This window comes from Fukomys damarensis, unplaced genomic scaffold (genome assembly GCF_012274545.1).
Source record: "Fukomys damarensis isolate Sample0158 unplaced genomic scaffold, DMR_v1.0_HiC HiC_scaffold_19, whole genome shotgun sequence".
Classification (NCBI taxonomy): domain Eukaryota; kingdom Metazoa; phylum Chordata; class Mammalia; order Rodentia; family Bathyergidae; genus Fukomys; species Fukomys damarensis.
Genome location: NW_022900931.1, coordinates 25,390,544 through 25,407,745, shown reverse-complemented (window position 1 = coordinate 25,407,745; position 17,202 = coordinate 25,390,544). Strand labels below are relative to the sequence as shown.

General features: G+C 36.8%; 1 protein-coding gene across 1 annotated transcript in view; it reads left to right on the top strand.

The window, feature by feature from the left end:
* Window positions 1-17,202, top strand: part of LOC104850747 (antigen WC1.1) — a 186,237-nt gene that overhangs the window by 143,206 nt on the left and 25,829 nt on the right. The window contains 1 exon segment of the mRNA XM_033766309.1: window positions 10,671-10,970. Within this exon segment, the coding sequence (XP_033622200.1) occupies window positions 10,671-10,970 (300 nt within the window).

Here is a 17,202-nt window from a genome sequence, read left to right as displayed (position 1 = left end):
TGGACATCCTGATTTTAATGTGAAGGCTTTCAGTTTTTGGTCATTTAATATGATGTTGGCTGTTGGTTTTTCATAGATAGCCTTTATTAAGTTGAGATATAGAGCATCTATTACAATTTTTGCAGGGTTTTTATCATGAATTGGTGTTGAATTTTGTCAAATGCTTTTTCTGCATCTATGAAGAGGATCATGTGGTTTTTATCCTTGACTTCACTAATATAGTGTATTACATTTATTAATTTACATATGTTGAACCATCCTTGCATCCCTGGAATAAATGTGACTTGGTCAGAATGTGTGATCTTCTTGATGATCCTCTGTATTCTCTTTGCTAATATCTTACTGAGGATTTTTGCATCTATATTCATTAAGGAGATTGGCCTGTTCTCTTTTTTAGTTGTGTCTTTTCCTGGTTTGGGAATCAAAGCGATATTTGCTTCCAGGAATGAATTTGGAAGTACTGCTTCCCTTTGAATTTCATTGAAAAGTCTGAAGAGTAATGGCAGTAGTTCTCTAAATGTCTTGTAAAATTCAGCAGTGAATCCATCAGGACCTGGGCTTTTCTTTGTTGGTAGTTTTTAATTACATTTTAAATTTCACTGATTGTAATTGGGTGTTTAAAATGTTTTTATCTTCTTCGTTAAACTTTGGTAATTCATAAGTATGTAGAAATCTGTCCATTTCTTCTGTGTTTTCCATTTTATTAGAGTACAGGTTGTCATAGTTGGTATTAACGATCCTCTGGATTTCTGTGGGATCTGTTGTTTCTTCACCTTTTTCATTCCTGATTGCATGGATCTGAGCCTTTTATTTCCTTTTTTTGATAAGGTTTGCTAAGGGTTTATCAATATTATTTATTCTTTCATAAAACCAAGTCTTTGATTCATTTATTTTTTGTATCATTTTCTTAGTTTCCATTGCATTGATTTCTGCTCTAATTTTTATAGTTTCCTCTCTTGTTCGAGCTTTGGGTTTTTCTTGCTCTTGTTTTCCTAGGTGTCTAAGATTCATCATTAGGTTGTTTATTTGAGCTTACTCTGTTTTCCTAATGTGGGCATTCAGTGCTATGTATTTTCCATGTAGAACTGCTTTCATTGTGTCCCATAGATTTCTATATGTTGTATGGGCATTTTCACTTATTTGTAAAAACTGTCTGATTTCTTCTTTAATTTCCTCTGTAATCCATTGATTGTTCAGGAGAGTGTTGTTCAAATTCCATGGGTTTGTGAAGTTCCTATGGTTTCTTATGCTATTGATCTCCAGCTTTATTGCACTGTGATCTGACAATATATAGGGAATAACTTCAATTCTTTTGCATTTATGCAAACCTGTTCTGTGAGCTAGTATGTGATCTATGTTGGAGAATGACTCATGTGCAGCTGAAAAGAATGTATATTCTGATTTTGTGGGGTGGAACACTGTATCCACGTCTAATAAGTCCATACGTTCAAAAGCTTAGTTCAGTTCTAGTATTTCACTGTTGATTTTTTGCCTAGATGATCTGTCTATTTGTGATAGTGGGGTATTTAGATCCCCTACTACAATTGTATTAGTGCTTATGTGGTTTTTCATGTTATTTAATATTTGTTTTATAGTTGGGGGCATTTATATTTGGTGCATATATGTTCATGACTGTCATCTCTTCCTCTTGAATTGTTCCCTTTACCAGGATTTAGTGGCCTTCTTTGTCTCTCTTAATCAGTTTTGGTTTGAAATTTACTTTGTCTGCAAATAAGATTGCTACCCCTGATTTTTTCTGGGCTCCTGTCACATGGAGAATTGTTTTCTATCTTTTCACTTTCAGTCTATGGACTTCTTTTTGCACTAGGTGGTTCTTGTATACAACATAGTGTTGGATTTTGCTTCTTAATCCATTCTGCCAATCTATTTTTCTTGATTGGTGAATTAAGGCCATTGACATTGATAGTTATAACTGATATGTACTGACTTATTATTGTCATGTTATTGTTCTTTTGTTGACTCTGTTTAATTTTTTGCCCTCTCCTTTTAGGTTCTTGCCTTGGCTATTTGATTTGCTCTGTTGGGACTCATGGTGTTGTGATCTTCATTGTCTTTTTCTAGGATATTGTTTAAAATTCCTTGTAGTGCTCGTTTAGTATTCATCAAGTTTCTCAAGTGTTCTTTGTCATGGAAGTATCTTATTTCTCCATCTATTTTGAAAGAGAGTTTTGCAGGATACATCAGTCTAGGTTGGAGGTTGTTTTCTTTTAGGACTTGAAACACCTCACTCCAGGCTGTCCTTAAACTGAGGGTTTGTGTTGAAAAGTCTGCTGTGATTCTGATGGGCTTTCCTTTGCATGGGATTTGTTGCTTTTCTCTTATTGCTTGTAGTATTTTGTTCTTCTGTTGGGTTTCTGGGATCTTGATTTTTATATGTCTAGGTGTAGATTTTTTTTTTTGGTCATGGCTATTTGGAGTCCTATATGCCCCACTTATTTGTTTGTCAAATTCTTCCCCTCTGGGAAATTTTCTGTCATTAATTCTGTGAACAGCTTTTTTTTATGTCATTTGCATTTTCTCCTGCTACTTCATGGATTCCTATCAATCTTATGTTATTCTTCTTTGCATCATCTAGGAGTTGTTGGATTGATTTCTCATGATCCCTCACTGTTTTTAAGAGACCTCTCTTTTTACAGTTATTGTCTGTGATCCTATCGTCTATATCTGAGATTCTATCTTCACAATCTTTTATTCTATTATGTATGCTTTCAACAGAGTTTTTAATCTCCTGGATATCTCTTTGAATCTGTTTAGTGGATTCCATTTCTTTCCTAAGTTGGGTGTTCATTGTTTCCATCTCTTTCTTATTCTGGGCCTTCACAGTTTCTATTATGTTCCTGAGCTAATCTATTTTTTGTCAGTTTCTCTTCTAGAGTCTCGAATCATGTCTTTCATTTTGCTCACTGTCTCTATGGTAATCTGGGAAATTATTTCTGTTTTGAATTTTTCTAGAGTTTGATTGATCACTTTTGTTTCTTCCTGTTCTGTGAGTTCTGAGTGTCCTGGAGGTTCACTATCAGACTTTTCATTCTCCTTTGCCCTACTGTTTGCCATTGGTGAACTGGAAGTCTATCTTTGTGGCTTGCTTAAGTGTTTTCTCATCTTTATTTTTGCTGTTGGGATGCCCTTCATTCAATCTTTGGGTCATTAAATCTTCCTGATATCGTTGCATCCCAGCCTTTGATGCTCTCATGACTTATAGACATTCTCATTTTCATAGTTGAGACAGCAACTTGTCAAATCAATCCCTATCCTTTATCCCAATCGATACAATCAGGAACACAATATTATCAATCACCACCCTTTATAGCCAGCCATGCCTCTGCAGAGTGTGTTGAAAGACTGGCACAATCCGGGGATTTGAGAGGGGGAAGATGGGGCACAATGTTCAGCAGTGCCTGCACGGCTACCACTACCCTCCTGGCGCTGGGTCAGAGCAATCAATGAACCCGCAGGTAAAGGCACGGCCCGGTTGAAGGAGGGACACCTGAAGTCCAAGCCAACTGGTTCCCAAAGCTCACCCTCCTGGCACTGGGTCCAGAGCAATCAATGTCCCTTAGCTTTCAAATGTGACTGGAGCCTAAGAACAGGGTGAGTCTGTTCATTAAAAACACTTTTCAATATTTACCATTAGCTCTGAAAGATACCATTATGTAAATACATTGAGGATATTTGAGAAGTAAGACAATAATAGAGAACTCTATGAAGGAAAGGGACCACAGAGAGTGGAATTTGATCAAACAATCGGGAGACAGAGTATATTCTTTACTTAGAAAATGTTGCTTCCAGTCATTGACTGGGAAACCACACATGTTTGTGCCACTTTAATAGACCTTTTGTTATCATGCCCCAAACAAGCATCAGACACCTTCAGGTCATTTTAGTAACAATCCCCCAAGTTTCTTAGGCCACCATAGATAAGTTACATCTTGTTTGTACTCAGTCTATACCCTATTCCTTCTCTTGAGTAACAGTGAATGACTGTCTTATAATTTATGATGAAAATATATGACATTATGTCCCATAGAATCTAAAATTTGAATCATTTTGTTCCTTTCAATTTTTTTCTGTGTGAGTCCACTAGATTTTTCTGTGATATGCAGTTAATATATTTATTCAATATCCAGTTGTCTTTGATAAAATGTCTTTTCCTCTGCAATACACACACGCATGCGTGCACGCACACACACACACACACACAGTATATCTATTATATTTGGTAAAGAGGATTGATTTTTATTGAAAGGACAAGAAATTGGTCAGGCATGGTGCCCACACCCATAATTGCAACACTTGGGAGGCCAAGGCAGGAGGATTGCTGCATGTTTGCGGCCAGCCTGGACTACATAGTGAGATCATCTCTAAAACAAAACAAAACAAAAACCAAAAACAAAAAGCCCTCTGCCTACCCAGCACCCAGCACCATTGGGTGGAGTGCTAGGACCACCACCCACTGCCCAGACACAAGGGTGCAGAGGGCTATGCCTCTGTATTACTACCCAGGTAGCAGTGGTATCTGCATCAGCAATGCAGAGGTTCCTGTGGCCATAAAGACCATGGTTATGAGTTCCAGAAGATAGAGCAGAAGTGAACAACAGAGAGGGGCCTCTCTGAGGCTCCTTCAGGAAAATTGAAGCCCCTGGGAAATTGGAAAGTGAAAAAAATCTGCCATAAATCAGCCTGAATCTCAGTGGACTATGGCTGGCTTGCTGAGACTAACCAACTAAGCTCTGCACACTACTACCCACATTGGCTATTGCAACAGCAAAGGGATAACCTGAAGGAGGCATTTTCCCCCTTTCTTTTTCCTCTCTCTCCCTTCTTGTTCTTCATTTCTGTCTCTTTATCTTCCTGTTCCTGTTCTATTTTTTGATTTTTCTTTCTCTTTTCTTCTTTAGATTGTCATTATTTTTATAGGAAGATGAATATAGCTTCTAGCTTCCCTATTGGTATTAGTTTGTTCTGTTCTTGTCTTTGTTCCTTCACTCTGTCTTTCCTCTTTTCATCACCACTTTCCCAAAGTTTGCATGGTCATCCTGTGTCCTCTAGCCTCACTTCTAACCTTTCCCTCTCCTTCTATCTTTCTACCCCGGCCTTCCCAACTCCTTCTACATCCTCATCCCAAAGGGTAAATTTGCTGTATTGCAGGGTGTATTTACTACAAACATATTTTAGGCTGGTCCTCAATTTTGATCTAGCTCATGTGGTTAAAGGTGACAGATTAACTCCTCCCACAAATTGTCATTTTCTAAGCTGTGTTTGATGCTGATAATATTTCTTGGGCTAAGGTGTTCTGATTAATCTAATCAGTTGTCCTTCCTGGTATACTGAAAACAGGTTGCCTAAGAGTCATTACAGACTCAAAATCTAAAGACTAGATATACATGAAAGACATGTCTGAGAAGTAATCATTCCATAAGCGTTCTAAATACAAGCAACAAAGATATTATGAGCAATATTAAGGTATCAACCCAGGAATTAAATCAAAATCAGCACCACCAACAAAATTAACTCCAAAAAGAAAAATAGAAATGAGAATACTCCTGAACAGGGCACAAACCCAGACTTACAGCTCATCAAAGGCAAGTTCTTGGGGCAACGATGTGGAAAAATCTAATAATGAACCACCTGGACACCCTGAACTGATAGCATGGGAAGGAACAAAACAGATAAATGAAGTTCTAGAAAAATTAAAAACATAAATAATTTCCCACATAATGACATTAATGGTGAGCAGGATGAAAGACATGAGTAGAGACTCTAGAACAGAAACAGGTAAAAATAGATGAGCTCAGAACTATGATAGAAACCATGAATGCCCAGCAAAGGAAAGAAATGGAAACCACGAAGGCCCACATAGGAAAGAAATAAAATCTATGGAACAGATAAAAACAGATACCTAGGAAATTAAAAACTCTACTGAAAAATTTCACAGCAGAAGGAGGCAATGTGAAGACAGAATATCAGATATGGAAGCTAGCTAGTACTGTGGTTAGTGACCATGAAAAAAGAGATTTTTTTGAAAAGAGTAAGGGACCACGACAAATCAATATAGCAACTGGCAGATGATGCAAAGAAGAATGACATAAGACTGATAGGAGTCTCCAAAAAACAAGAGAAAGTAAAAATGACATAAAAAGTTTTCTCACAGAAGTAATGGCAGAAAACTTCCCAAGCACTGGAAAAGAATTTGACATACAGATAAGTCTACAGAGTATCCCAGTCCACAAAATCAGAATACACATGTTTTTTTTTAGATGCACATTGGTCATTCTCTAAAATAGAGCATGTGCTAGCTCATAAAAGATGTTTAAGTAAATGCAAAGAATTGAAATCATCCCCTGTATATTATCAGACAATAGTGGAATTAAACAGGAGATCAGTAGCATAAGAAACTGCAAGAACTTCACAAACACATGGAAACTGAACAACATTCTCCTGAACAGCCAATGGATCACAGAGGAAATCAAAGGAGAAATTAGACAGTTTCTACAATTAAATGATAATGCCAATACAACCTATAGGAATCTGTGGGACAGAATGAAAGCAGTCTTATGAGGGAAATTCATAGCAGTGATTGCCCACAGCGAGCTCAAGAAAGCAACCTAATGCTGAACCTCAAGCTCCTAGAAAAAGAAGGGCAACACAAACCAAAACATTATATAAGGAAGGAAATTATAAGGATCAGAGTAGAAATCAATGCAATAGAGACTAAGAGAATGATATTTAAAGTCAGTGAATTAAAGAGATGTTTCTTTGAATGATTAGACAAAATTGACAAACCTTTAGCCAACTCTATCAAAACAATGAAAGAAAATGCTGAAATCCATGCAATTAGGAACAAAAAGTGTGAAATTACAACAGATTCAGCAGAAATCCAGAGGACCATCAATACCTAGCTTGATAACCTGTACTCCAATGAAATTGAAAGCAGAAGAAATGGAAGATTCCTAGATACATATGAGTTAGCAAAGCTGAACAAAGAAGATTAACAATTCTAAGCATCCCAATTTCAGTGAGAGAAATTTAAAATATAATTAGATCCTGATGGCTTCACTGCTGAATTCTACAAGAAACTTAGAGAAGAGCTAAGGCCACTACTTCTCAAACTCTTTGATGAAATCGAAAGGGAAGCAGTACTGCCAAATTCATTCCTGGAAGCAAGTGTTACTTTGATTCCAAAAGCAGAGAAAGATTAAACCAAAAAAGAGAACTAGATATTAATCTCCCCAATGAAAATCAGGGCAAAAATCTTCAAGAAGGGCTGGGGGTTTACCTCAGTGTTTTTGCCGCCTGCCTTTTAAGTGCAAGGTCCTGATACTGGCAAACAGAATACAGAGGGTCATCAAGAAGAAAGAAGATCATACAGCTTGACCAAGTGGGACTCATCCCACGGATGAAAGGATGGTTCAACATACATAAATCAATAAATGTAATATACTATATTAACCAGAGTCCAGGACAAAAACCTTATGATCATGTCAATAGATACAGAAAAAGCATTCAACAAAATTGAACACCCATTCATGATAAAAACTCTAAAGAAAATTGGAATAAATGGCCTTTATCTCAATAAAAGCAATAGAGATAGAAAAGGAAGATGTTAAACTGTCATTATTTGTGATGATATGGTACTGTGCATAGAAGACCCAAAAAGCTCTGCTAAAAGACTTCTAGACTTAATTGATAGGTTTAGTAGAGTAGCTGGATACAAGGTAAGCACTCAAAAATGAATAGCCTTCTTGTGCACAAGTAACAGACTCACTGAGAGAAATTGGGGAAATAATTTTTTTTCACAATAGCATAAAAAAAGAGAAATTTCTAGGAATCACTCTAAAGAAGGAAGAGAAAGACCTTGACCTTGAAAACTACAGCACTCTGAAAAAATGGATGAAAGAGGATATCAGAAAATGGAAAGACATCCTTTGCTTCTGGGTAGGAAGAATTAACATAGTGGAAGTGGCCATACTTCCAAAACTGCTATATAGATTGCAATGCCAATTGAAATGCCAGCCGGATACTTCACAGACCTTGAGAAAACAATCCAAAAATTCATTTGGAACAAGAAGAGACCTAGAATAGCAAAAGCAATTCTAGGCAACAAAGACATGATAGGGATTATTACAATCCCCAATATGAAAATACACTACAAAGCTACTGTGATAAAAACATCATATACCGAAAATACCTAAAACATTGTATGCCAGTAAACTTAATGAAAAAAAGAAAAAGAAAAAGCAATTGGATAGAAGTCATTATTGAATAGACATCAATGTAAGCCCAGTTTTTACTCTGAAATGTGAAAAAAGGTAGTAGTGAATGCAACAAATTAATTTACTCACTATATCCATACCAGGAAGGAGCAGTTACCAGCTTCCTTAGCTCTGTATTCAAGGAGCTAAGAATAGATTTGGGTATGTAAAATGAATGAAAGCAGAAGGAAAATAGTATTATAATCATGCTGCCTTGTTCAACTTACTTCTAGTCAATCATAATCAAGGATCTGTCATACAGAGAAGTCAGAATAATAAAATATTGTTGGTTCCTCTGTGTTAGTTTTAACTCTATCATAAGATATGCTTTTATTAGACTTGGTATTTCTGGAATCCAGGGTGACAGATGGGAGGATGACTCAGGAAAAAAATAAGTCAAAGGCAGAGTTGCATTAATCCCTTATGTTTAAGGCAATGACTCTAGAATTCTAGGCACAATTTAATGGGAATCTGTTAGAGTTAACCTGAAATCTGCAACAAAATTGAATAAGGCAGGAGACAGATACAAAATAAAGCAAAATGTGAATTTATCTTGTTTTATTCACTCACTGGAAATTTGAAGACCCAAGTTAAAAGTCATTGTTTCAGCAAAAGCAACCTGCAAGTCTGTGTTAAAATAGTTCAAATGTAGAGTCAGTGACCAGATGTTCCAGTAGGTTCTTAAGTTCAAGCCCAGCCTGTGGAACTTAGTGAGACCCTGGTTTAAAATAAAACAAAATAACAAAATAAAATGAAATAAAAGGACTTGAGATATAACTCAGTGTGGAGACCCTGGCTTCAATTCCACATTCCTAATGAACAAGCGAAAGAAAGAATTTGTACCAATACACCTGAAATGAAGCATTCCATAAATCTTGTGAGCTAGAAAAGCAAAATTTACAATGAAAAAAAATGTAAAGAAAACTTTGAGGCTGAGTTCAGGTTTGATCATCTAATTAAGCCAGGGTTCCAAGTCAGCTCTGTGGTTGGTAGCCCTTGGTGGTGGTGCAGTAGCAACCTCTACTGTGCAGGAGGACCTGAATGGAAACCAGAGCAGCCAGGGAAGCACTGGCTGCATCCACAGGCAGAGCCCACAGCCATTCAGAGTTCTGCTCTGCCTGGGAGTGGGGAGCATGATCCTCGCTGTACCTCTCCCTGCCCATCAGTATTGATGGCTAAATTTCATCATATGGTCACAGGTCTCATACTCTTTAAAGCCATGGGACCATGCAACCTTCTACATGGTAATGCATATTACGAGCATTTTATTCTAATCATGGTATAAATTTAAATGACTTGATAGAGACACTTTAGCAACCTGTACTTCAATTTACTTTGTGACCTTGAGAAATAGCAGCATGTCCAATTAGAAAGTCCAAAGGTACATTTTAAAGAAAGTAGATAACATATTTGCTGTTTATCCCATATTTAAGGCTTATTGGATAACAAAATATTGCTAAACATGCTTTTCTCTTGAGAAAGACAGTTGTTGCTGTACTTCTTCATTACAAACACTTACTATTACTTAGCAGTTCTGACTGGAGTTCATGTCTGTTGTCACAGTCCCTCCCAGAGCTTTGAGCACATCCTTGAAATTCCCTCCAGATCATCTTCCCTAGAAATCTTACAGGTTTCTTTAATTTCTACTTGATAGGAGAAAAAATAGTCTAAACATAAAATTAAGAAAAAAAATAGCATGGAAAGATAAAGTCTCAAACATCATAATCACTTCTGATCTAGCTCCTCAATGTTCTTTCTGTCTTCTGCAATGGGAAATATGATTTAAAGTCCCTGATTATATTTGTGTGAATGATCTGGCTTCTACAATAGCTTCACAACTCTGTGGCTTCTTTCTCACACCTAAAAGAAAGGAAAATATAAATTCTGAGGTTTGGTAAATATTGAAAAGTTTTCAGGCATTAGCAACTGTTAACACAGTTGATATTATTATCTAGGCAGTGATAGATTCTGGTACTGAAATAGTGAAAAGTATAAACCTCTTAATTGAGGCCAAATTAGTGGACTTTTGGAAAGAAGAAACCAGATTATAGCTAGGTAGCAGGCAGAGGCTAGATAAGTAAATGTTCTTCAGATTTATAAGAAAATATGTTCACACATAGATATGACACATATATCCCTTCTATGGGATGAGAAGTCTGACATTCTGCTCACAGGATCACAAGTTCTGCACTGAGCCTGCAAATTCCTGTTGAATTCATCTTCAAGCCCTCCCTCATGTGAGTTTCATGTTAACATCCATCTGGAATCCACTTCCAATAATTTTCCCATGGCCCAACTCTGGGGAAAAAACAGCTTTCACAACATCAGTCCTACCATGTCTCTTATAGATGCTAAGCCTGGATCATGGACACTGAGTTCAATTTTTTTCTCCCACAGGATTTGTGCGTCTAAGTGGAGGGCACGGACTTTGTTCAGGGCGAGTGGAAGTGAACCCTGAAGGAGCATGGATTCCAGTGTCTGCTGTGAACTTCACGTTGTCCTCTGCAGAGGTCGTCTGTGCAGAGCTGGGGTGTGCCAAGACTGTTTCTGTCCTGGGGAAGAGAAATGCCAGTGAACATGTGTGGGCTGAAGAGTTCTGGTGTGAGGGGCAGGAGCCTGAGCTCTGGTTGTGCCCCAGAGCACCCTGTCCTGCAGGCAGCTGCCAGCATAGTGGGGCTATTGAAATTGTCTGTGGAGGTGAGACTCACCCCAGGACTTTAACCTTCCAATGTCTCTTCTACCATATTCTCTCTCTCCTCTCTTTCCCTCCTGCTCTTCTCCTTTCATTCTCCTTCTCACTATCCTCACCATCATTTTCCTGAAATTATTGCTTCTTCTCCACCTGATATTCAGGACCCCCATTTTGTATTTTAAACGTTACCATATTTCCCAATTTTCTCTTATGCCTAAATTCTTTCTAAAATTTTTTGTTTTAGTGTAAAATGTTGTATTCACTTTAGTTTTAAGTGAATAATTCTATCTAAATTCTGTCTAAAATATTTTAAACCTACTCTTTAATTTTTACTTTAAACATTTTGTCAATTGGAAACTATTTCTTTGATTTTTAAAAAGAATTTATTGTTAAAGCTTTTTTTCTATCTTTTAAAGTAGTTTTTCTCCCCATACCTATATTTTTTCCAAAATTCCCTTGTTCATAAATGAACTTATTTTCTGCTAACTCCAACATCCATATTATGGATGTTTCTTTAATCATTTAAAAATTTTGTTAGTATGTCATGTAATCTATGTGTACATAATGTCTGATTTTTTATTGAATACTAAAATTTTTATATGATATTTGTATAAAAGTAAATATGTTTCCTCACACTTGAAAAGGTTTATCTCTGGTTCTCCTGGGCAGGTTGTAGAGAGTGATGATTAATCAAGTACTTAAACCCAACTGAGAGTGGAGCAGGAACAAGATGTGGTTGCGGTTCTCAGTGCAGCCAGTTGATCTCTCCTTTGCCTCTCTTCCTAGGATGGGCTCTCAGGAATGTCCTGTTAGATACTGATGACTGTTGTCCAGTACCCAGGAGAATAAGGGAATATATATTCTTCTTTCCAGTGTCTTTGACATTGGATTTTGGCCTCCTGCCTTTCACAGTTTCTATGTCAAGCAAACATTGCAGGAGAAAATCTTCCCTGTGACAGTGGCCCTCAGACCTCCAATTCTGTCATCCCAGGTCCATGTGACCCCAGAGCAGACTGTCTCCTCTGTCTTAAAGACATGGCCATCCCATGTTTCTTTTTTTCTTATTTTGTATGTTGGTACTTTTTAAGTATACAGTACAGTTACATTTATCAGTGAGATCCTGTACCTCTACATGACAGATCTTGTTTCTCATTTTTTCCCCATACCCTGCCCTCCCTTCACCCCATTCCATGTTTCTTGAAATCTAGATTTTGAATTGTTAGCATGGGAACTAAATTAGGGAATTCTCTTCAAGTAAAATAATCCTTAAAGCCATAGGTAAAATTTAAATGATCCTTGCTTTTTGTGATTTCAGATTTTTAATTTTTTTGATGTGTTATGGATCAAACCCAGATCCTTGCCAATACTAGGCAGGTGATGTGCCACCGAGCTGTCTCCCCAGCCACTCCTTGGAATTTTAATGTATTAAGGCTCTATTTGATCCACAGAAATCTAAAATTCAAGTATTTTTACACTTCTAAAGTTGTAGTTGTAACCAGCAAGAGCAGTGATCTACTATGAGCTCTCCCATTCTTTTTTTTTTTTAGAGTGGGAAAAACTTATTGAGGGAAAGAAAGCTTCTGTCTACAAGAGACAGAAGGGGAACTGGAAAGTAGGTTTCCCACTCAACCTAATTTTCAAAGATGTTTTATACACTAAATCCATGTGGTTTGGTGGGTACAAAGTGGGACAAAACTCTAAGATCCAATGGAAAATTACAAGGTAGGCATGAAGTGGGGCAAAACCATGACCAACCAATAAGATTACAAGTACAGTCACCTAGGTAATATTGATGAAATGGGGGCCAAATGGGGGAGCAAGTCACATAGCAAGCATATACAAGGACTTTCAGTAAGGGTAGGGGTCAGGAATATTTCCTGGAAAGGCTGGGTTAAGACCTTGTCCCCCCATCCAGGTGATTGAAACCTATTTAGAATATTAATCACTGTTATTTATCCCCCAGGGAAAGCACAAAGATATAGTAGTGTCTCTCTTTTTACAATTCTGGCCTTCAGTGAATGTATCTTGCTTGTGCTCTATGTTAGCTCCTTGCTGTGTTGGCTCCTTGAGGGTGGCACTAACTGCCTACAAGATATCTAACTAACTTATCTTTCTGCAGTATTCCACCCTCTGAAGAAGTACTCCTAACTGCTGTGAGGGGGCAAAGATTGAAGACAGCTCTGGCTACTTTCAGCTGAAGAGGGTCATAATTGTGATCAGCAGTTAGAGTTACTCTACAGAGGGTCTATCTAAAGGCCTTCAGTAGGAGGCTACTTTCAGCAAGAGGGTCATAATTGTGATCAGCAGTTAGAGTTACTCTACAGAGGGTCTATCTAAAGGCCTTCAGTAGGCACCAGGCATTGTTATCTTTGTAGCTGCATAGCTTTTAAACCTGGAGGAATCAAAACAAACAAAACAGTTATGAATGCATGGGCCAAATTATAAGGTCAGTAGGATTGCTATGAATATAGCCAACAAAGAGGATAAGGAGAAGGTCCAGGGGACCTCAGAATTCAAGTTAGAAGTCATTTTGTACAGTTTAGCAGTTATGAGCTATTTACAAAGTCAATCTGTGGATTCCAGTAAAAGAAGTCTAGCACATTTGTCAGTGGCTCCATTTGTGTGACTGCATGGAGTTTGGCAGTTTCTAGGCAAGAATAAATAAAACTTTTAAGAAATTAGAGTATTCATAATCTAAGCATGAGCACACTACAATGAAAGGGCAGGTTGGGGAGAAAGTCATACTTAGAAATTGAAATAGTGATTGAACTTGCTGGTTTTAGATTCTTTCATTGATAGAGATTATCTATAAGTCTCATACTTTGTCATAAGTCTCTCTAGTTTTAGTGCTAAAATATTAGACAATTTGAAGAATAAATTTTTCTAAGTAATATAAAACTCTAGCTGAGCTCTTATAGATTTTACCATAGTTTTTCCCTAATGATCCATAATCATCATCAGCTACTTGTAGAGCTGGACACTGCCAGAAGTCTCCTATTCTTCATGGAAGGAAGTTCTTGGTTTTATTTTCTATCTCCACATTTTTTTTTTTTGGTGTTGGGGATAAACCTCAGGACCTTCCCTTGTGACACAGGCATGGTGCCACTTGGGCTAAAACCCTGGCCTTTTCTACCATTTTCTTTCTTTCTTTCTTTCTTTCTTTCTTTCTTTCTTTCTTTCTTTCTTTCTTTCTTTCTTTCTTTCTTTCCTTCCTTCCTTCCTTCTTTCCTTCTTTCTTTCTTTCTTTCCTTCCTTCCTTCCTTCCTTCCTTCCTTCCTTCCTTCCTTCCTTCCTTTCTTTCTTTCTTTCTTTCTTTCTTTCTTTCTTTCTTTCTTTCTTTCTTTCTTTCTCTCTCTCTTTCTATCTTTCTTTCTTTTTTCCTTCCTTCCTTCCATTCTTTCTTTTCTTTCTCTTTCTTTCTTTCTGTCTGTCTCTCTGTCTGTCTCTGTCTCTCTCTCTGTCTCTCTCTCTATCTCTCTTCAGTATCAGGGATCTAACTCAGGTCCTTGTGCTTGCAAGGCAGTGGTGGAACCACTATGCTAAATATCCAGCCCTCTCACCATTTACTTATGTGTATCACTTGTCCACTGTTTTCATATATATAAAGATGATAATAATGAAGGGACCCTGGCAAAATTTCCTTATTAAATGCTTTTACAAGAATAATATAGCTTAGCTTTGATGGGAGGTAGGTTGAGAAATACTTAATTTCCCACTAGAAAATGAGAAACCCCAATCAAGAGTAATAACAACTATTGACAGGAAGTCAAACAGACAGCAGATGTGTTTGTGGAAGCAGTTAGCATTCTATGATTTCCCATGAAATCTGTCCAGAATCATCATCATTGAGTATTGTCTCTCACCTGAGTTGCCCAATCTACTAAAAAATGAGACAATCATTTGAAAATAAGTATCCAGAAGTAGAATCTGAAATCTTGACCTGTAAGTGAAATGTTTTTAGATAAACCATAGCCTCCCTCAGGATCCACTAATTTTAAACACTCAATGGCTGTGCTGATAAAACAACTGTGACTTGTCCAGGGCTCCAGCTGCTACCTGAGGATTTTGATGAGCTCAGCTAAGTTCCTGACTTCATTTCCTGTGCTTTAATATCACTCACTCCCTGGTCTATGGCATCGAAGTGGTTTATAAGAAGTCAATTCAGGTGCTGTCCAATTATAGTGTCTGTAAGCACTCAGTCAATGGTGTACACTATCTACTCAGGGTAGGAGTTATCGTAACATATCCAGGACACTTCTCAAAATCCACACAGAGCTCAGTGACAAGAAGTTTAACTTTGGTGAGAACTTTTAAACAATGTCTGCTTGGAAATATTTTTTTTTTAAATTGAGTTTATTGGTACAATCTAGATATACAATACAGTTACATTCATCATTGGGATTTTGTACCTTTACATAATAGGTCTTGATTCTCATTTTTTTCCCTTGTCCCTGCCCTCCCTTCACCCCCTCCTCCCCTCCCATTTACAAACACTTTATTTCCATTTTTTCAGTTTCTCTATTTTTTTCCTCTCCCTTATTACCTCTACCCCACCCTTCCCACTTTCCCTACACCTTTAGCCCTTTACTTCCTATTTCACGTTATTAATTATCTCATTAGGATCCTGTGTACTATTATAGTTTTTCACACCAAAGAAACTATTCGATATTTCATTTAAAGAAATCTCTGTATGAATGTTAAAAATAGGGAATCCTAAAATAAAACTAAAAACGAAAGTAAAAGAGAAAAGGCAATGATGTAACATTAAAATAATCCTTAATTCTGGAGATGAAAATGGTCCCTGAACATATTTAAATTACTTCTTGCTCTTCATCTTATCTTATTCTTTTTTTTTCATTATTTAGAGAATACTTTATTAGTTTCTGTAATCAAACCCACATAGATATGACCTTACATATTTAGTACAATGTGTTACCCCTGTATACCTGGAAAAAAAATTAAAAAAATTAACATTTCTAGACCAATATGGCTGTCCATTTCTGTACAATGCCAACTCAACACAGTAAATTAGGATGACTTTTCCAAAATTGGCAGCACCATTAGTTTCCCAAAATTCAATTTATATATTAATATATATGTATGTATATATATATATTTATATTTATATAAAAAGACAATAGCAGTATGTTATGCATCGATGGCAGCAACAACTTTTCCAGGTTCTGCTGTAATCTGAACAAAATTATAGACATTCAGCACATTCCATAAAAAAAACAAAACAAAAAAAGAAACAAAGTAAAGAATAATATCCAGCAACAGCAAAGTTCTGTTGCTGTTGTGGTACCTGGCACTATTTTTTTTTTAACATCTTAATCATCATCTGGAAAGAGAACATTCTAGAGTAATATCATTAAATGTAGCTCTGATAAAGCATGGTCCCTACTATGTATCATAAAGCAGGTATAAGATATTTTACATTCATAGAGGTATGATACAGTACCATCCTACATCAATAACACTAGAATCAGTTTTCGTTTGAAATTTACTTTGTTTGCAAATAAGATTGCTACCCCTGTTTTTTTCTGGGCTCCTGTCACATGGAGAATTGTTTTCTATCTTTTCACTTTCAGTCTATGGGCTTCTTTTTGCACTAGGTGTGTTTCTTGTATTCAACATATTGTTACATTTTGCTTATTTCATTTTGCCAGTCTGTTTCTCTTGATTGGTGAGTTGAGGCCATTGACATTGCTGGTTATAACTGATATGTAATGACTTATTATTGAAATGTCATTGGCCTTTTGTTGACTCTTTTTACTTTTTCACCTTCTCCTTTTAATTTCTTGCCTTGCCTATTTGATTTGTTCTGTTGGGCCTCATGGTGTTGTTGCCTTCATTGTCTTTTTCTAGGATCTTGTTTAGAATTGCTTGTAGTGCTGGTTTGGTATTCATGTAGTTTCTCAGGTGTTCTTTGTCGTGGAAGTATCTTATTTCCCCATCCATTTTGAAAGAGAGTTTTGCAGGATACATCAGTCTAAGTTGGAGGTTGTTCTCTTTTAATACTTGAAATATCTCATTCGAGTCTCTCCTTGCCCCAAGGGTTTGTGTTGAAAAGTCTGCTGTGATTCTGATGGGCTTTGCTTTATATGTGATTTATTTCTTTTCTCTTACTGCTTGTAGTATTTTGTTCTTCTGTTGGGTTTCTGGGATCTTGATTATTATATGTCTAGGTGTAGATTTTTTTTTTGATTGTAGCTAGTTGGGGTCCTATATGCCTCA